The 22,003-nt window shown below is 48.1% G+C and overlaps 1 protein-coding gene across 3 annotated transcripts in view; it reads left to right on the top strand.

Annotated features, from left to right (window-relative positions):
- LOC135900434 (uncharacterized) overlaps window positions 1-22,003 on the top strand; it is a 46,135-nt gene that overhangs the window by 10,351 nt on the left and 13,781 nt on the right. The window contains exons 1-2 of one of the 3 annotated variants that reach the window (XM_065429937.2): window positions 8,228-8,363; window positions 16,689-16,779. In XM_065429937.2, coding sequence (XP_065286009.2) covers window positions 8,293-8,363; window positions 16,689-16,779 — 162 coding nt within the window. In that variant the 5' untranslated portion in view covers window positions 8,228-8,292. Of the gene's footprint in view, window positions 1-8,227; window positions 8,364-16,688; window positions 16,780-22,003 lie in introns of those variants that run through there. The other 2 variants (XM_065429936.2, XM_070522234.1) reach the window with 2 other exon arrangements.

Raw genomic sequence — 22,003 nt, 5'->3', positions numbered from 1 at the left:
GCCTTGAAGAAAGTCACTGCCCGCAAATCAGAGCTGCAGGCCGACAAAAAAAAACGACAAAAAAGAAAGTTGCAGTTCGCGACGTCTTGGATCCAATCTTACGCTCCAGCCTCTCCGCGACGCCCTTGCTCAATCCACGGCCGCTCGATGAACGGCGCCAACCCCGCTATACGAGGAGTCGTGCGAAAACGACGACGTCTGTCTGTCTCGGGGCTGTTTGTTGGCCCGCTCGTATTTTTTTTTTCTCTCTCTAACCTTATGATCGACGGCGTCCACGTCACTGCCAATCACCTCGTGACGTCATTTGGCCGGGCCGGCGCCACTATTGAAGCCGTACATACCACATGCGCGATCTCTCCAGATGCGCTTCGCCTCTCTCTCTCTCTCTTCCCCTCTCCCAGTCTGTATGACGTGAGGCGCCCTCTCGTGACAACGCCGCAGCCTCACGCGTCTCTATATAAGCGCACGTCTGCTTTCACGTGTACGTGCGATTCAGTGCGTCAGGCCGATTTTGCGAAATGCCGCCCAGCAGCCCCGGCGACTAACGCCAATAGCCGGCCGGAGCCAGTGGTGCGAAATGTTGAAATACTACCACGGTGCACTCCAGCACAGACACACGCACGTGCGCGCGCGCGTAGAGAGAGAGAGAGGGGGGGGGGAACATACAAACTCGGCGAAAATGAGCGTTGTAACTCGGAGATTATTGTAGCAATAACAGCGGCTGCCGCCGGGTTCTTTGACTCCGCCGCTCGCTTCACCAGCACCCCCCCCCCCGCCCCCCCGAGGAGGAAGCGCGCGGAGTGGATCAGGCGAGCAGCTGGGGGGGAACTTGCTCCCTGCTCACGCCGAGCACTTTCGGGCGGGCGAAATCCGATTTGGTCTTTGCGCCCAGTAAAGCGGGCGGTCAGCAACCTAAGCTGGTTCGAACGGGTCTATATTGCGCCGAGAACGCGTGGTGGAGTGGCGATGCGACGATCGACTACGTCGCTGAAAGTCTTGGTCGAAGCAAAATTTCTCCCCATCCCTTTTCTTTTTCTTTCGAAAAAAGGATGGAGTGAGCCAACGGAATGACGAAACGCTGCTGGAAGGACTGCTGTAGGTCCGACATTAAAGAAGCGTACAGCCGTGAAATTAACGAAAGTAATATAGCCAAGCGAAGTCAGAAATTATAAGCCGGCAGCCTAGCTGGAGCCAGCGGTTGCGTATTATCGATCGATGACCCTCGGGCATGCTACTTTCAGAGCAACGTTTATTGGAAAAGCCGACAGATAGGGATGTTCAAAAGGGTATACGGCCTAACTCCCACTGGCGACCGCTTTGCCTATGCGCAATGCCCTAGAGTATGGCCAGCCTGTCTGAGGCACTTCAACCCTGTTTTAAAAAAGTTTATACTAGAGTATTTAGGGAATTTTGCACGATGACCGCATGTCCGCCGCTGCAATAACCTGCTTAGGGGCGAAATTCAAAAAGAGGACTTTTTGTCTCCGTTTTATCTTCTAGTAGTTAACCTTTTGACGTGAAGCGTCTTTTACTTCGGTCAGTGTACGTTGGGGAGTGACCTACTAAAACCACACCTAACGTTATACATGTATTTACAGAAAATATGTTATATTATTGTCGCTTGTAACTTTGCAGCCGTACTACCCACTCGTCTTACTTTCGTATCGTTGTGTAGAACAACGATTCCATTACTCTATGACTAATGTGTCGCATGCACAGATGGCGCATTTTTAGAGCACAGCTCTTAAGCGTCCGTTGCTGCGCTGTGCGTCGGCGTGCGTTGACGTCGGCGTCGTCGGCGTAACCCAGCGAACGAGCAGAGCGAAGAATGAAAGAGCGAACGCGGAGCGGAGCCGGAGATGAAAAGGGAAGAGAGCGCAAGGAGGAGAGCGGAGGAGGAGCGGCTACAGTTAAACGGGAGGGGGAAAGTGGAGAGGAAAAACCTATGGTGCCGCTCTGCGGCGCCGATAGCCAAGAGATGGCGCCGCAGTAGCGCGCGTCGTCTGTTCACCGATGACACGCGGCGAGCGCGTCCAACGCTACTATATATGAAAACAAAGCGCTGCATTAGTGGAGGTCTGTTTGCGGCGACTGCTGTGAATCTCGCCCACGAGTGACGTGCGCGCTGCCTCTCGCGTTCTCCCGATTAGTGAGACCGTCGCGTCATGCTTTGCTCCGTTTTCGACGTGCCGCACGGCACAGATTGTCCGCGCCAGCTAATACATCGCGAAATGAAAACATCTATAGAACTGCGCTCACATTTTGCATTAGGGACTGTCGTAGTCGTCGGTGAATTTTTTTGAAGCCACGCATGACGCAATCGGAGCTTAATTTAGCCTCGCGCTCGGCGTTCCGGGAGCTCGGCAGCATGCGCTTGTCAATCCGAGTGGGAGTAGACTTGCTTGAAAGGTCTCACTCTGCCGTAGTAGTCGTACTTCATCAAACTGAGACAAACCTATGCTCATTGGGAGTTACAAAGCTTACAAGTGCGCGACTTGGTCGAGAAATTTGAATGTTTGCCAGGCTATGGCGCCGCCCGCGTTTTATGGGTTCACAGGGTGCCGAAATGGTGCGAAGGAACTCGGGCAGCGAGACAGAGGGAAGCCGGTCCGCGCACATCACTTTTAACCACGGCTGGTTCACTATACAAATAGGGAGCGAGCGAGCACGATTGCAACATAAGACCATAGGACCCCCACTAGGAGAGGAGGAGGAGACAAAGGAGAGGAAAGACACGGAGGTTTGCAGGGAGGTTCAAAGACAAGGACGTAAGCTTTGTAAGGCGGGAATAAATGTAGCCGGTCTATTTGGTTACGTAATTTATGCAAGCTAAAGTGTACATATGCTCTCTCAGCTGCTCGTGCAAGACGTTTCATGTAACCCACTGCGGCGACGTCCCCGATTCAGCCTACCCAATTTCTTTTTTTGTTCTCTTTGTTTTCGACAAGGAAGCGCACGTACACTTTTGAAAGGAGGCTTTACCAGTCTAAACAGTTCTATATGTACTGTTTCCCATTAGCTCTCTCTTAACTTTGCCCGCGCATCATATTAAACAACGCTGTGTGATGAGTCTACCTGTGCTATTTGTTGCGTTCTATGTTGCGACATTTAGTGCTTCGAAGATTCTCGCATTGTCATGTTATACGACGCGTTTCTTTAACCTGTGTGACCCGAGACTTGTGATGCATAGTTTCGGGTTTCTTATTTTTTTTCTTTCAAGTGAAATGGGGCTGCCAGTACCGTCTCTTGGTGCCAACGTCTCGTTGTTTCATTGCGACATGGCAATTGCACCGAAACTCTATAGGCGCATTATCGGCATCGCAGCAGCCGTGCTGTTCCGAACGAAGTGCAAGAGCCAGGATAAGGAGCGCTCCTTGCGCCATTAGTGGCGCGGCACTTATTTTCGTATTTCGCGGGCTTTCCTTCAGGGAATTGAAAGAAAAAGGCTTTTCTTTATAGCACGTATTTAGCAACAGTAAATTTGGGTCGGGAATTTTCCGGACTGGTCTGAAACTTGCTTGTTGACACTTACTTCCTGTGATTAGGATATTGGAGAAGTTGATGAAGTGATAATAACTGATTACGTAACTAGGCGTAGTATGAAAAAAAAAGAAAACAGTCGGACTTGGTTGGAGCGATGGCAGACGACATTACTTTGGTTCTGTCCAGCTATGCTTCGCACTTTCACAATTTTCTTTTAACTTTCGCGCGACTTACGTGTTACATGGTACATGGCACAGGCCCCATATAATGTATGATGACATACGGGTTCTTATATGAGATACCTGTGCGTTGATATGGGATTATTAGATATGGTACGTGTACTTTCCTTTTCTTATTTTGGATGGGGGGGGGGGTGCGACGACCAGAGGTCAGGTCTTCAACACGTAATCTGACGTAATCATTCTTCTGTGACTTGTGAAATCAGAAAACCTAGCTGAGAAAAAAATGTTCCAACATGTAAATATTCCGTATCAACTATTTTTGCTGTGCTAAAACGACATTCAGTCAGTCAGTCAAGAACTTTATTGAAGTCCTGAGGAGTTTCAATCCGTTGGAGATCCCACGCGGGGAACTCCTCCGGCAGAAACCGTAGGCGACGCCCAAGTCGAGACGGGAACGTGGTGACGCTCCGCCAGTTCTTGGGCCCTCTGGACGGCCTTGAGTTGGAGTTTGAGGTCCGGGCTTTTGAGGGCGTCTTCCCATTCGGGCTCACTGGAGAGAGGGCCCTTTGGTAACGCGGTACATTGCCATAGCATGTGCGAGAGTGAGCAATAATGTTCTGGGCAGTCTAGTCAATTTGCCGGGATTAACGACATAGGCCTATTTTTTTCTATTCCACAATTTATTAGTTCGTTCTTGGTGACCCTCTCAACCAGCGATTCTGGCGCAGGACATGGGAAAACTGTGCAAACCAGCTATTACGTCGTGCGGAATGGCGTTGCTCGCTTGAACGCGCTGGTTTCGTCCGAGTTTCTTTATTTCCTTGCGTGCTTTTTCAAAGTGTGGCGTGCGCTTCAGTCGAAATTTTGCGTGACCTAGCGCACGACATTTGTTGGCGAGAGGTGTGAGTGCAGGCTTTTTTTTTTTTTGTTATCGTACAAGTTCACGCTGTGGCATCCGACGCGCTGTGTCTCGCCGTGACGATAAATGCAAAACGCTTCGCGAAGGAGAGAGAGAGAGAAAGGCAAAGGAAAGACAGGGAGGTTAACCCGAGATTATCTCCGGTTGGCTATCCTCTGTACTGGGGGAGGGGCAAGGGGAAACCTTGCTATATGTTCGTGTATCTCACTAACAACGGGTCTGAGTGTCCGACGGGCAGCGAAATTAGTAAGTAGAATGTTTTATAAGTGATAATGAGGGAGAATGTTGTCTTGTCTCGTAACTGTTGGATATGATAACATGTTCTCGCTCGTAATTGCGTATGATTCTGTGAAAAGGTTTCGCATGTTCCTATACGTTACGACTGTGTGCGGGACATAGTACTTTTCATCCATTGAAACACCCGCCGTGGTTGCTCAGTGGCTATGGTGTTAGGCTGCTGAGCACGAGGTCGCGGGATCGAATCCCGGCCACGGCGGCCGCATTTTGATGGGGGCGAAATGCGAAAACACCCGTGTACTTAGATTTAGGCACACGTTAAAGAACCCCAGGTGGTCGAAATTTCCGGAGCCCTCCACTACGGCGCGCCTCATAATCAGGAAGTGGTTTTGGCACGTAAAACCCCATAATTTTTATTTTTTAGATTTAATCCCGCCTACACCTCTACCCCGTTTCTTTCTTTTTGTTTTTTGACGGTAGTTTCAATGTTTTTCTTTTTTTTTTCTTTTCTCGATCGCTGACTAGTGAACACTCCGATCTGATTTCAATGCCAGCGCTCATAGAAAGCAGAATTTTCCTGCGGTTCTGACTGCGCGAACATCTCGACATTGCGCCACAATGCGCCGAGCCGTCTCCGAATTTTTCCTGCAACACACACGCACACACACACACACGCCAACCGGCCTGCTTCCTCGCGTGCCATGCCCTCTTGCGGCCTTAAGGGCCCGTGAACGAATAAACAGATCGAAGTAAGGTCGACGACCCCTGGCCTTATGCTAATGGTCTATTCATATGCCTCGAACTACATGCGGCCGCGCTCCAAGCATGTGTGCACCCGCCGAGCGAGAAAGGTTCACGCATGAGTCATTCTCTCAATCAGCGATCCGCTCCCCCTGTTTCATGTTATTATAATTCTAATTTTCGATGATTCCTGTCGTAAATTATCGATAATTCGACAATTTACGACAGGAGTTTCGTTCCTGACTCCCTCCTGATACGACTGTGCAAATCAACTGCCGGACTCTGTGCCGGACTCCAATCAACTCTGCAAATGCCGGACGTATATATATATATATATATATATATATATATATATATATATATATATATATATATATATATATATATATATATATATATATATATATATATATATATATATATATATATATATATATATATATATATATATATATATATATATGTCAGTCTTTGCACGCTCACTCCTCGTAGGAGAGTTGCGGTTTTAATTGTTTAGTCGTGGTCTAGAGCTGCGCATACATGTACGTTGATGTGCGCGCGGGGTGCCATTCGAGTGCACTTACAATATTTTAAAACGAAGCGTTAAAAGTAAATTATTGGTTTTTACGTTCCAAAACCACTTTCTGATTATGAGGCACGCCGTAGTGGAGGACACCGGAAATTTCTACCACTTGTGGTTCTTTAACGTGCACCTAAATCTAAGTACACGGGTGTTTTCCCATTTCGCCCCTATCGAAATGCGGCCGCCGTGTCCGGGATTCGATCCCGCGACCTCGTTCTCGGCAGCCGAACACCATACTCCTGAGCAACCAGGGTGGGTAAAACGAAGCGTTCTTCGCCCGCATAGATGGCTGCATTTATTTCTGAATATCGAACGCATTTTCCGTCTTTGTCCTCGGTATGGCGTCGAGCGTGAACCTCGCCTGACAGCACCGAACCGGTTAGAAACCGAACAGTTTTGTAAATGAAGGTCCCTGGGCCACGACCGTGGTGCGTCGATGGTGCAAAAAGCAAGGAAAGCTTCATTGCAGCACCTCGAGTCGACAGGTCTCCTTGGCGGTTTATGTACCCGGTGGGCGCCTTCAAATGTGCGCGATAGCAATGTTCTCTCTCGCTCTCTATTTCGTTTCATCCCTGTAACCCTTTCCTCCGGTGCAGGGTAGCAAACCGGACGTGCGTCTGGTAGACCTCCCTGCCTTTCCTCTCTTCTAAATTTTTCTAGCCTCGTGGTACCTATAGAAAAAGAATTCCGTCGATAATGACGTTTTCAAGTTCTTTTTAATTATTATTAGTATTATTATTGCCGACAGTTCAGCTAGGAACGTTCTTACAGGTCCGAAAGGCGAAAACAGCGACAAAGAAATGGCAAAAACTGTCACCGCCTAGTTTCACGTCACGCTAAGGAGAAAGCAGTAGCGACGCCTTTTTTGTTATTATTCAGGTATTGTTTGTTTTGACGCTGCTAGGCCTAGAGTGGACGGCACCGAGGCGGAATAGCGTGTCGATTTCCATTTAGCTAACGCCGCTACAGCATTTAACGCGCAATAGCACAAATCATTTTTTTTATTTCGTCCTCATAGGATGAAAGTAAGCCGTATGACTAGTTATTATTACTGTCAGTCTATTTGAAGAAAGAAGCGTGCAGCTGATGGAGTCATAAGAAATATTGTCTATATTTTTATTATATTTTTTCCGCGGTAGATGACACTTGTTTAGGTTGGTACAAATGGGTACTTGCCCAGACTAAGTGACAATAGGTTAGATATGAATGAAATAAGGTTTTCGTTTAATGAGGCGTTTCATTTTAGCAGGCAGAATGTCTGTGTTAGCGTATCGTTTAACCCTGATAGAGTAACTAATTTTTGGCGCAACGTAGTTGACGTGAACATCCCAAGTAATCTGTTGTTGCCAAAATGCGCCAGCAATCTGAAAACTGGTAACCATTTCTATCCTCGCGATGTTCAACACTATATTCGTAATAATTGATACCGTGTTTCATTGATAATTGATATCCATTTTTTTCTGTTTCTTCTTTCTTTCTTTTTTCTTTGTGACGGGAAAGCTTTCAGTTTTATGTTAAATGTAACTAAAGCTTCGCTTAAGCTAACATTCCATGTGTGCGTGCGTGTGTGTCACAGCACAGCACGCGATACCACGTGCACATCCTTCCGCTTCGAACGCCCGACGTGGCGCCACTGCTTGCAGAAATCTGCAAGGCTAAACACGAACGATAGGAACGATCAGCGACCTGCTCTTTGTTCTATCATCACCCGCGGCGTTTTCCTCTTATCTTCTTATCGCAGACACACCTCCGCGAGCGATAAGCGATCGCGCCATGCTCGGCGATTCTGCGCATATGTCCACACTGCGTCAAGCACCGTCACCCCCGCCAGCCCCACGTGCAAGGCGCGCGGTTCGCCTCTTCAGGTTGGGGGGTGCGTGCGGGTATCCACGTGTATCGACGGCCGCGTAGCTTCGCACTGCGTCACGTGATGCGAAATTTGCGCGCCGACGCGATTGTTTTGTTTTTTCGACCAGCCAGCTGTGCACAGTCGTCAGAGGGCCTATATCACTTTTTGTTTCGTGACTTCGGTTTTTTTTTTGCGTATAGCGCTTAGGTATTGCGGGCCATATCTTGCCGCATAGAGTGTGTATGGTCGCTTCCTTTAGGTCGTTTTGGAAACTTGCTCGTGCGTTGTCTTCACCGTGATGTGCAGCGCTGGTACCGCCATGTCTACGAACAGCGTTCTCCGGGCACCCGCTGTGGGAGACATCGAAGCGTGAGTTAAAATTATAGGGTTTTACGTGCCACAACCACTTTCTGATTATGAGGCACGCCGTAGTGGGGTACTCCGGAAATTTCGACCACCTGAGGTTCTTTAACGTGCACCCAAATCTAAGTACACGGGTGTTTTCGCCCCCATCGAAATGCGGTCGCCGTGGCCGGGATTCGATCCCGCGACCTCGTTCTCGGCAGCCGAACACCATAACCACTGAGCAACCACGGCGGGTTGGAAGCCCGAGTTGGAACTGGACGTCGCTGCGAATGCGTGCCACGCTCTTTGTTATCGGGTACTGCAGCGGGCTCCGGCGTGCCCGTTCTAAGGCGTCTCTGTGCTAAGCCTAACCGTCCCTTGTTGGCGTGTATGTGGGCGTCCCATATTATTGCGATGAATCACATGTGACAAAGATATTCCTGCTTTTGCTCACTGCTTCTTTTTACTGTTATCGATCAGTACCGCGTTCTATCTTTCGACAAGCTTGCGCGACTGGTTGTGAATTTGGTTCGATGCCGAATATTTACTCGCCGCAGTGACTCGCTGTCGCTGTTGAGGCCGCCCAATTGGCTTTCGCGTATCGTGGTTTCGGTTCCAGACCTACAGACGGTGGCTTTCCCATCGGGGCGGAATGTCAAAGCGCTCGCGTGCCGGGTTTGAGTGCCCGTTACGTAATAACATATCGTCAAACGTTCATACGGAGCTCTCCGCAACGGCGTCATTTATGGCCGCTATGTTCCTTTCGCGCGAATCTCGCGAATCCAGCGTGCTTGATAAGGAATTTACTGCGTTCTGTTGAATACTTTAGATAAGGAGAACGCTCTGGTTGCTGTGTATCTCGAGGACGAGGGCTACTGTCTGCCAAGCACCAACAACGAGCAGTGCTTTCCCTCCTATATGGGTTCCTATAGAGAGAGAAAGAGAGAGAGAAGGGAAGAAAAGGCAGGGAGGTTAACCAGACGGAGTCCAGTTTGCTACCCTACACGTGGGGCGGGGAATGAGGGGTGAAAGAGAGAGAGAGAGAGAACTTAGGTGTAGGATGCCTATAGTCGGGCACTCAAGTCTGTTGCCTTCAGGTATGTGAAAAAGCGCTCGAACTGCTTTCTGGGCTAATGAACTGTGAGGCCAGGCTCCCAAGATCTTCGCTTCCGTAAATGGCCTGTCATCCAGTCCTAGAATTTTTACAGTACAACGGCAGGTACCACGTGGAAGTTCCGCTCGTGCCGCACAGGCGACCTTGACATTATCGAATTGCGTCACTTAGGTCAATACCCGCATGCGACGTTTATCAAGCCTTCACGCCGCGCTCCTGCACTTTGAGGGTGGCGTCGACCAAACATAAAACGTGATATGCGCGAGCATTAACGCCGTCTCGGCGATGGCGTAACAGTGGCGCCAGACTCCGAGGCGACTGCGACGGAAGGCAGGTTGATCGACTATTCGCGGGGCTACCGCGTTTGCGCTGAGTTTTTGTTTTACCCGCAGTTATGAGCAAATATCCGGTTCTCGCTCGTTGTAAATCGATACCGCGAGAGAGGCTGCCGTGCAATAAACGTACGGCGTGATTTTTAGCAAACAACATGGGGCTTCACCGCTGAGCAAGTCAGTCATGCAAGAAAGCTAACCCGAGAGCTTGCCAGACATGCAGTCAAGCGGGTTTAATGCCGAGATATGTAGAGCGAGCGGGATACCTTACTATGCTGGAATCACCGATGTTCGGAGGAAAACTTGGTCCGCGGAGCTTATCATTCTTTCTTTTTATTTATTTGTTTGCCGTCGCATGGTATCCCGGCGGCGATAACCATAAATAGCCGAAAGCAGGGCAGAGGTCGGTTGTTCAAATCAAGGTTCCCAGGAATTAACCCCGACACTTCGACAAGACGGAATCCTTATCAATCTTGCACGCGCTAAGTAGCTTCTCTTTTATCCTCGCCGGATACTTTCTACATAATAGATATCAACATGGATGACATTAGTGTGCTACCGTATACTTTGTGGCACGTTTGTAACATAGCACAAAATTGTAATCAGTGCTGCTTGAGCCATGTCAAAGCTTTGCTTTCAAAAGCTACGTATTTGACAATGTTACAGAGCAATAATACTAACTGCATGGCAGCGTAGATAATCGAGTTTGTTTGTATCACATAGACAAAGCTTTGTGCCCGTTTTTCCAAGCGTGTCTGCTCAGACTGGCCCATATTTTGATACCTGCAACTATAGATGGTTTGCAGTGACGTCATCGCGGCCGCCATCTTGGGCTATTAGCATGTCTAGGAGCTGCGTAAAAAAGACGCACCGCGGCAGGACACTTGCGCCGACAAATAAATCGATGAGTTATGAGGTGGAAAATGTTCACCGTTAAAGATCAAAACAATGCACGCGTGATAATATGGGGCACTGACGTCATAGTGACACCGATGTTCGGGTGCTAGCGCGGCGAGAAGCCGCTTCCGTGAGGTGACGTGGAAACTACATTTATCAGAGTCGGTCTCGTCACCACTGGCCTGCGATATTTGTTCGGTTGGCGATTTGATGCCAAGTGAAAGATAACGAGACCGCCCTTGGCAAATACGGGTAACCTATCTCGCCTTTGGCCAGCCTATCTACTGCACTTCACCCTGATCCAGGCCTTCTCATGAAACGACCAATCGCGTGCGTTAAAGGGAGCACATTTTCGAGTCAAATTTTTAATAGGCGCTCTACACCGACGCGAAGTATAAAGCACTCCATGGGATTAAATTCTCACTGAGATGGCAATTTGCTCCATAATGACGCACCGGAAATTGAAAATTGTACGCAGCAGCGAATTCGGGTTTCGCATCTCCGCCTAGCCTTTGTGCAATGCGGTGCGGCACGGAACGAGGTTGTGCTTGGCGGGCACATTAACAAAGCAAAACAAAAAAGGAAAAGAACAATAAAAATAAACAAATAAGCGTTATTCGCTTTATGGGATTTGTGTTATCCCACAACGTTAATCTTTCAATCTGGTCTGAACCTTCTTCATTTATTATACTGCCATCTCCATTTTCTTACCAGGAACGCCATGTTGCTCTGATACGCGCATGCCGTTCCTGAGTGCAATGTTCCTGGCGCGGAGAGTTAAAGAAAAAAATTGAAACTAGTGCGCGCGAGATTGATGAAGGCCCGACAAACCAGAACAGATGCGATTTTTCTTTAGAGATATAGGGTGAGAACTTACACTGATTGCCACTCTAAAATACCTAAGCCGATGTAAAATTATTGGTTGTACGGTAGGCAGCATCCTCCCTTATCGCAAGTCTTATCGTTCGGTGCCTTGCTTGCGTTCTTTTTTCCAATTCGTTTTGATGCCTCGATGCAGTGTCAGGAGTTTGTATGCACATACTGAGTCTCAAACATTGCATGCATCGTAAGCCAGTAAGCGGCGTTCAGTTGATGCGCTTAATTTATATTTATGAGCCGTTAATTAGGCGTTCCTTCGTTGAATATGCGCCGTGTATTTCTACGACAGTTATTCGAGCCTTTCACTATACGGTTTGTTTTTGTTTTTGTATTGCGTTACTCACATACTGTAGTCGACGTTGTGCTTTTGCTGCCACGTGCGCGTATGTGTGACGTCATATCCGTTATGGTAGCATCGAACCCGTAATCCCCCTTCGTACGAATGCTGGTTGTATTCACATCACGTTACGTATGCCACATCGGTGGCGGTCTCGATGACCCCTGGTATGCAGTGTGTCCCAGCTAACTTTAGCCAGAATTTAAATATATGCAAATGCCACGTAGCTGGACAGAACAAAGGTAATGTTTGCCGTCGCTTGGAGATACTCGCACTATTTTTTTTTCATTCTGCCTAATTTCAAAACTAGCCTTAATTAATTAGCTTTTCACATATTATAACTAGATAAAGAGTGTCAATGAGAATTGTGGAGTGACATGAGAAACTCCCGATACAGCTTTCTGTTGCTCAATACGTGCTACATAAGAGTGTTTTTCCGAGCGTGAAAGAAGGCCGCGAATACATGCAAAGTGCCTCGAGCGTCAAGTCGCGCGGCAATTTTGCGTCCATTTGAGGGCTTCTTTCACGTCCTGAAAAACACCTTAATGTACCACTTAAACTGAGTAACAGAAAAGTGTATCGGGAGTTTTTCATGTCGCTCTACAACTTTCCCATTTACATTTCTCTTCTAATTATATTTGAGAAGTTGATTATGAGTAACTATCTAATTAGGCAGAAGGAAAAAAAATAGTTTGAACATCTCCAAGCGACCGCAAACAACACTACGCTTGTTCTGTCCTGCTACGTGGCATTTGCATATTTTCAAACTCTGGCGCTAACTGGGACACCCTGTATATACAGAACAATGGACCTGGATATCGGCTCTCCTCGGCGAGACAATTGCCGGCTAAGCGTCCCAGCATAACCCCGCCATCTGCTACACAACCACCACCGGCTTGCACCTTTCCTCCAAGGTCCCTATGGGTTTTTCTCCGACAAAATAGAAATGAGAAAATTGAACGAACAGCTGCACTGCACCTATCTTCGCTATCCCCGTAACAGTGCACCTTTTCTTTTGTGTGTGTGTGTGTTTGTGTGTGTGTTTGCTTTCACGCTTCTAATGTTTCGGATAGTCCGGCATTACTACGTTCGTGGGTCGTGCTCTGCGTAGCTGAGAATGCGGTGCATTAGTAGGGCGTCTCTCGCACTCCGAGACGCGCCGTTCCTCTGTTGCGTTCCTCTTGAGAAACGGACTGGGCCACGTGACTCGCAGGTGTTTCGAAACGAGCTTAAGGGGAGAGAGGCGTACAGTCGCGAATCGCCTACCTCTTCCCCCCCCCCCCCCCCCCTCCTCCTGGCAGCCCCATATTTTGTATAGCGTTTCCGTCGTGCTCCGTCATCACCTGCGGACTCTCTCGCTCCCCTTCTCGCAGATCGCTCGGCCGTTAAGTGGCTGAAAACGGGTGCGGGTAATGAAGGCCACCCGAGTGCGCTCGCTGTCTGTGACGTCATTACCGAAGAAGCTTAAGAGAGCGGTTATGCTTTTATTCGCATTACCTCGTTCATGGTGCCCAGCAAAGCGTGCGAAAAGATAGTGTACGGGCAGATGGAGTGAATAAAGCGCTACTTCTTTCTCTCACTCTCTCTGTCTCTCCCTCTCTGTGGTGGTTAACGCTCGCGGTCGTAACCCGAGTCCCGCCAGGTGTTACTTGTAGCACGAGTGCTGTGGCTTGCAGGTGTAACGTGGGTCTACCTCGCGGACTTGCGTGAATTAGCAAAGTTAATACTAAGTAATACATAAGTTAAGGTGAACTTGTATAACGTCTTTAAGGCTTACCAAGAACATCACTCCCACAGTGAGAATGGCTAGCTGGACCACCCCGGTGATCTTCAAAAAACGCGGGAATCCTAAAATGACGTGAAAGCCAAAGGCGAGTCTATATATACTCGCCTTTGGCTTTCACGCGCGTCCACAATCACTCGCCCGCGTGTTTGATGACGTCATCGATTTCTGCGACTTCTTTTATAGCTAAGCATGGCTGGGCATTCTGAAGCAAGCAAGGACCTGGCGTTGCGATATGATACATATATTTGAAAGTCAATGTCTGTCTTAGCGAATTATTGCCCTACTTTTGCGTATCGGGTGAGTGGAGTTCTAGCCTTTCTCGTAGGTCGATCCCAGAGATTCAGCAGTCAAGAAATTTAAGCAGTCTGATGTTTTTCCTACTACCCTCGTGCGAGGAATGACGCAATGGAGAACCGTGCGCAGATACCCGTCCCATTCTCACTTCCAACTCTCTGAGGAGGCCATTCTTTTTGATCGACCTTAACTGCAGCTTGAATGGCCTTCCATCTTTTCTCGCTTTTACGGAAACCGCTAAATTACGCTAAAGCTTCTTGAAATTTGCGAAGTCACACTGACTTAGAGGCAATGGCGTGGAATGTCACGGTGATTGAGCATTAAGGTCAGAGTCATACATTACCGGCCGTAACAGAGAATGCTTCATTTTTTTTCGATTCTTTTGAGCCCAAGAAAGTGAGAATTAAGTCTTGAAATAGCGTAGTCTCTAACGATTCAGCATTTCTCCATTGGTATTCGTTAAGGCTATTACGCAAGCGCGCGCTTTGAAGACGCGGTCATGCTACAGCTTCTGTGCAGCCGCTGTTCTACCCGAAAGCAAACAAGCAGCATGACAGTTTCTTTATTTTTTTTTCTGTTATGTTGCGACAACAAAAAGCTCCACAGCCGTGTGGCTTCGACACTGTCAAAGCAGCTTTCCCCATCAAATGTATGCGAGGAAGAGACGCACAATACGCCGGCGATTGGTGGCACAATGTTTGCTTGTACGCACATATACGGTGTTCAGTTCGCTTCGTGTACTCGACCTGAAGGTCTCGGCCTCTCCTGGCTAGGCCTCCGCCGCTTCCAGGAAGTTGCGTTTGTTTTGCTCTTGCCCATGTCGGCGTACGCGACAACATCAGTGAGCTTGGGTTGTTTGTTGTTAGCGTGTTTTTTTTTTTTTTTGCTATTCAGCTGGATGGTACGGTCTTGGGTCTCTATACGCGACGAGGCTTAACGAATTTGTTTTAGTTAGAAATTCAGCAGAAATTCAGTTAGCTGTTCGCTAAATAGCGAAATTCTAGAGCAGAAATGAAGCAACGACGGGGACAAAACGGAAGAATACTTGCTGGCGATTACTTGCAAATCGGTTCGTGTCACTCGCCTTCAACGCGCGTGTAATTGTATTCATCGCATGTAATACGATTAACATTGTAACTACTATGAGAGCGGTGTATGTCTATGTATGTATGCATCTATGTATGTCCGAATAAACTGAATTGAATTGAACTCCCGAACACGGTTACCCGCCGTGGTGGCGTATAGCTAGTGGCTATAAGCGTTGCGCGGTTTAAGCCCCAGGGGACCCGGGTTCGAATCCCGACCGCGGCGTCCGCATTCCGATGGGCGGGAGGGAGGGGGGGGGGCGAAATGCAAGAAAGATGCCCTTGTGCCGTGCATTGGGTGCCCGTTAAAGAACCTCAGGTGGTCAAAATAAATCGGGAGTCCTTCTTTACGGTGAGCCTCGTAATCGCATCGTGGTTTCGGCGCGCAAAACCCCAGACATTCATTTATCCCGCCGAATACAGTTCCGCATCCAAGTGAATTGGAACAAATTATTCACCCTTACTTCCGGCCACGCAGAGCACATTTGTAATGTGTGCGTGTGTGTGTGTAGTATGTATGTGTGTGTGTGTAGTAATAATAATATATGGGGTTTTACGTGCCAAAACCACTTTCTGATTATGAGGCACGCCGTAGTGGGGGGCTCCGGAAATTTTGACCACCTGGGGTTCTTTAACGTGCACCTAAATCTAAGTACACGGGTGTTTTCGCATTTCGCCCCCATCGAAATGCGGCCGCCGTGGCCGGGATTCGATCCCGCGACCTCGTGCTCAGCAGCCTAACACCATAGCCACTGAGCAACCACGGCGGGTATGTGTGTGTAGTATGTATGTGTGTGTGTAGTATGTATGTGTGTGTGTAGTTGTATGTGTGTGTGTAGTATGTGTGTGTGTGTAGTATGTATGTGTGTGTGTGTAGTATGTATGTAAGCGCTACTTGAGGGAAATTCCAATTATTATCATTATTTAGTAATCGGTTTGTTGAACTACGTGCACCTGGGGAACGGGGCGGGGGTGGAGAACCTTCACTGAGGCATAATAAAAACGTGACTGTGGGCGTTGCATTCTGTTTCCCGTACTCACCGTATAGAGTGCATTGCGTATAGCAAACCCGGCATGCACGCATCTATGCGTATACGCTGACCTTTAACTGTGTTAGGTATGTGCTAAATGAAATGAGATATGAGGGTTACACGTATTATATGTATGTGTGTCGTGCGCATACCTGCGTCATCTACCTGCCATACCGCGAACAAGCATCGCAATGGCCTTTGTCACGTTGACACATGCAGCCACCAGCTGGACGCGTCCGCTGTCTCTGCTGCCTCGCCAGCGTAAACAAGATACGCGTCATTTAGAATTCCGACATTGCGTTGGATCGGCGTGTTTCTTCTTTTTTTGTGTGTGTGTCAGCGTCGTATGCGTTGTTGTTGTTGTTATCAGAAAAGGTTGTTGATTGTTTCTCTGTGCCGTGGAACTTGGCTGAAATGTCGTGCGGCGTTTGATGTGTTTTCAGTGCGTCTCTTTATCTATTTCCTTTTTTTTTTGGTTCCTTTATGCCTACGCTTTGTCCCATTTTTGTACTAGTAAGAAAAATAATCATTATCAATATGTGTAAGGCACCCCTTGCATAATCTCTCGTGTTGTACCTCGTCTTGTCTTTGCAGTGAACCGAGTGGGCTTGCCCGAAGCGCCGTCACCACGGATCCCGTCCAAGTTCATCACCCCGAACCGTTCCCCCTACCACAGGTGAACATGGTGAGTGTATACGGCGGCCTTAAGCCTTTTCCAGAGGTACACCGAGTCGTTTAGTTTTCGTTCTTTAACTTCGCTTACGATCGATGTAAGCTGGATGCTTTATTTCCAATGTACGCTGGATATATACATATTAGCACCTGCATGTGTATTCGCTAGACTTGTAGCCATGGCGCGTTCGTAAACAGCTCCTCCGGAAGCGACTCATAGTGTGTACATTTGTACAGTTACGCTAATCATAACCTTCGTCCCACTAAATCTGTATGTGTATTCGCTAGACTCGTAGCCATGGCGCGTTTGTAAACATCTCCTCCGGAAGCGACTCATAGCGTATATATTTGTACAGTTACGCTAATCAAAACCTTCGTCCCACTAAACCTGTATGTGTATTCGCTAGACTCGTAGCCATGGCGCGTTTGTAAACAGCTCCTCCGGAAGCGACTCATAGCGTATATATTTGTACAGTTACGCTAATCAAAACCTTCGTCCCACTGAGAATGCTAATATTATTTTCTGCGTCGTCCTATGTGGAAATTTAAACCTGTGTCTCTGTAACACCACGCGCAACGGTGACAGCAATCTGACGGGGGCGGAACTGGAAAGTGCCCTTGCATACTTAAATTTAGGTACGCGTTCAAAAAGCCTAAGGTGGTCAAAATGAATACAGGGCACTCCACCGTGGCCGCCCGTTCTAAGTCGCCGCGTAGTTTCTGAACACCGCAATTTTTTTTTTTTAGGAATGTTCTTCTCGAGGCGCATTTGAAAAATATATTCCGTATCTCGGCGACATGTGTAGTGCGTAAGCTTTTGCGGACTCCTCGCGATGCATGCCCCGCGCCTTTCGATATTCACTGAGCGCGGGTCCCTGGAGGCGCGAGCATTTTCACGCGCTGTGTGAAAAGGTTGCCCGGATGGCTTTGAGCGCAATTCGTCGATTTTCGTGTTGTTCGCCCGCCCAGTGTATGACTTTGCACACAGACGGGAACCCTTTAATTGTTTCTTGTTCAATTCCTCTAGAGACCGCGCGGCCTAGCGTTTGCGTAAGCCTTTCTTGTGCAGTTGAAGACCGATTCCTAAATAACACGTTTCGTCTTTTCGTTCGCATGCGATAATATATATATATACTTTCTCTCTTCGTGGGCTCTGTTATGTAGCCTTTTATTCGAAACGGCTGGACGATATTTCCAGCTGGAAATTTTCCACTGTGTGCGGCAGTAGACGCTATGCTTGCAGCGTATGTGACGCTCATGCTATATTAGGTATGTAGGCTCAGGAGCGTAAGCAGCAAATAATACCTTATAGATAGCTAGAGTCCGTGAAAGTGTCTAGGAAGAATTTGCGACACGAAAATGGCAGGAACAGTTGGCCTCTCCGGTAGGAGCGTCCTGCACTCAAAGATAAGCAGTTGCGCCGCCTTCTAATGCCTTAATCCGTGTGGTCAATGGAGAGCAGAAGCTCGGCTGAATCGTGACCGCGCCGGGCCTTTAGGTGACAATACGTCAGCTGCACCGGCTCTTCGGATCTGTCAAATATTGAGTTATGATTCTGACGAATTCGATTCACTACATGCGCTATACACATCGTTCTTCAACATAACGATCAAGGGTAGCCCTAACCACTGATTTCATACGTGCTGCTTGATATTTTAGGTGTTTTACACCTTTCCAGGGAAGCGCTTCGCATGCTCACTGTAAGACGTGGAGCAAGACTTATTTGTATCCCGCAAGAACGCCGCTGACAGTCCAAGGCACCGAACGGTGCATTCGTTTACATCGACAGGTTCAGCGACCACTATTCGTTCGCTTGCGATATAAGGCTATAGCCGCTCATCGGTGACATCAATTAATGTCAGAACGTATCAAAACAGGCAGATTTTGTGCATGTAAGCATCGTTGCATCACTCTGAATGACACAGATATGAGCGACCACACATCTTCGAAAACAGCGGGAGACCGTAGTACGGGAACGTTGTTATGCTGCCTACTTATCATTCTTCGTATTCTGACTATTAATGCAATTTATGTAAGGCCACACACGTCATCGAACTAACTGCAATTTCCTTCCCTCCTCTCTCTCCCTGTTATCTTTGTTTCCCCCTTTCCCATTCCCCCGGTGTAGGGTAGCCAACCGGACCTGATTTCGGTTAACCTCCCTGCCTTCTTATCTCTTTCCCTCCTCCTCTTCATGCACACAATATGTTCCGTAAAGTGGGCATAGATGAGGACTTTGCAAGAATGCGTATTATTCTCGCGGAAGCGCCGATGCCAGTATATAGACATCGTTGGCAGCTGAACTACGCGATTGTTTACGCAACTGTATCGAGGGGCCTACGCTTGCTGCCCATTTGGGATACGAGGCAAGCAGTGTACCTCGGAAGCTAAATAATGAGTCGGCATGACAATACCTAAAAACGCACCATGTTCGTAGTCGCACTTAATTTAAGGAAGTGCCGGTGAGTGCGGCGGGCAGCTTTCCGTCGGAAACGGCAACGTACCGATGTCGATACTGCTCCGTGTCGTCGCTTCTCGCTTTTTGTGTGTGCGTTTTACGAAATGAGGAATGGTTTAATTCAAATCCGTATGTTCAAAACTGAACTGCAGAAGGAGCTTTCTTCATCCCGATGGCTTAATTAGCTTCATGTCAGTCGCTCAGGCGCGCCAGGGGCAGACGCATGAACTACGCGACTGTGACATTTAGGCTTAACCTCGGCTGAACTGCGATCGGCATCGGTTCAAACTGTGTGTGCTGATGGCGAGGGCTGAAGTTCGTGAATGCAGCCTACGCCTACAGGGAACGCAACTTCTCGGGACAGCAACTTCTCACTCCATGCACCAGCTCACGATCGTCGATTCCTCGACGCTCTCGTCACTGTCGTCTGCATAATCCCGGCATGCTCTGCGTGAAACACTCCTGACGTCATACAGAATGTGGCTTGTAACTGAGAAGGAGACAAGGTAGGGTGTTCGAGGCAATCTATTAAATTCATTCGTGAAAAATCTGCAAAACTCAAACCTGTCTTTTTTTATTTTTTTGAGGACGTGACGGAAGTGTTCAGAGGAATGTACCCAGCAAATTTCATCGACATCCATTGACATCGCAAAATCGCCGGAATTGCCCTTTAAGTGTGCGTCTCAGTACCGCCGATTGACCTGACTTTTGCAGTCTGTTGGGTATGGCGTACGTCAATTAGTTCGTGCTAATGTGAACAGCTTCTGAAGAACTTTATTTCCTTGCCATCGCTGGGAGCAATGTCATTGAAATTTTATGTGCGTCAGCGCTCGAGTGGCAAGTTAAGGTGTTTCAAGCGTTGGATGCCAGTAACGTAGCCAATGTTTAAATATCGTGTACTGTTCGGTGTCTCCCACTTCGAATGCGAATTGAACGAACTGATTATACCACTGGTGTGTGAGCAGGGCTTTTCCATAACTCTCGTAAACATCACAATGGTTTCACCTAAGCTTAGTGACGCATCAATTTTGTCCACTTTCCATGCTTTGAAAGAAGCACTTTACAGTACTGTGATCCTTCTTTTGTTCTTTTTTGTGCAGCTACGAAATCATGAGCTTAGTTCATTCTTTTACAGGCTACCGATTCTGTCTTATTTTTTTTTTTTTTGAAAATGTGACGTAGCAAATCAAAATTACGTTTCATGCATTCTCCACAGTTCCCATTTTTCTCTTCAATGCTTCAAATTTCTTTGAAGTCGCTCCACGGTTTGTCTGAGGAGCGCACCTCTGCGTTTTGCACGTGTTTGAAGGGGCAAATCGAAGTTCGCCCCGGGTCAGGGTTTGCGTCTTAATGCAAACGATAATGGCGCTTTTGAAATCCCCGTGCAGGGCCTCCCGCACGTGACGTAATGAGCTACCCACTACCCGTCGACTCGGCGGGGCGCTGGGGTCTCTTTTTACTTCAGCGTTCCTCGAGTGCTTAGGCTGCTTATATTCCCTGTGCAGTACTGCTTTTCTTCTTTTTTTTCTATGAACCATACTAGCACAGTATGCAGAAGGAGCTATGGCGTCATATTTTCTCGGACTAGCCATATGGCGTCACGATTTTCATGTAAGGTTTTTCCTTCTTTCTCTCTTTTTTTTTCTTCGTGCGTGTCGTGGTTCCTTACGGTGCCCGAAAATAGCTCCCGCGGAGTGTCATGGCCCCCGACGAACCCAATGCTCACTTGCATCTCCAATCTCCTCATACTGTCGGATGCTTGCGTCACAGGTGTTTTCTTTCTTTTTTCTCCCTTTTTTTTTTGAAGACATACTTTCCTGGGATTCGGTGTTACACTGTACCTATGTTAGTGACGTTCCTCGCCGAATGTACAACATATATAGTCCTGACTGTTGATCCACAATGTAGTATCAGTGAGAACACTTGCGTTCGGCGTGATCAACCGATGTATCATTACATATAATGCCTGCTTGTGTAATGTCGTCTCATAGGTACTCTACACGGAATAGCACGTGACATTCAATGGCGTTTTTTTTTTCTCGAATATATGGCATACCCATTCTTGGGCCACTGCGTGTCTGTCACCGGGTGTCCGACTACTCTTTATCTGTCCCCCAAAATGGGCATGAGCCATTGGCACATATTTACATATTTGTCGAACATCACTGTGCACACGCCTGTCAACATTACTTCCTCGGCAGGCGTTATTCACCACCTTCGTTCTCACGGCACGAAGAGCTAACGAGGGCCGGCGGACGACGCCTTGCTCGTGTCACCAGCTACTGCTGCCATACCGCGTTAACTCGCACATGCTTCGCATCACTCAGACTGAAACACCCGCCGAGGTGGCCTTACGGATATGGTGTGGCGCTGCTAAGCAGGAGGTGGCGGGTACAAATGCCGGCCGCATTTCGACGGGGGCGAAGTGCAACAATGCCCGTGTCCCGTGCATTGGGGGCAGGTCCGCAAGGTATCCCCAAGTGTTCCAAAATTATTCCAGCGTCCCCCGTCCCCCCCCCCTTCCCTATGGCGCGTGCGGCTCAAAATCAAACCGTGGGGTTGGCACGTCGAACTCCAGAATGCAACGCAATTCAATTTAGATTCAACGGTTGCGTTGGTTCTTCGTGTTCTCTTCCTTTTCCTTTGGAAATAATTGAGAAGCTAATTGTAATTAGGTGTTAGTCTACTGGGGATTGTGGTATAGTTACTGATGCCCGCTTTGCCTATAAATTTTGATGACAAAATCGCCCTGTGCCTTGGTCGTTTGCGGTGCCCCATC

This window comes from Dermacentor albipictus, chromosome 7 (assembly GCF_038994185.2).
Source record: "Dermacentor albipictus isolate Rhodes 1998 colony chromosome 7, USDA_Dalb.pri_finalv2, whole genome shotgun sequence".
NCBI classification, from domain to species: Eukaryota; Metazoa; Arthropoda; class Arachnida; order Ixodida; family Ixodidae; genus Dermacentor; species Dermacentor albipictus.
The sequence above is the reverse complement of the archived record's forward strand: the minus strand, read 5'-3'. Positions and strand labels throughout refer to the sequence as shown.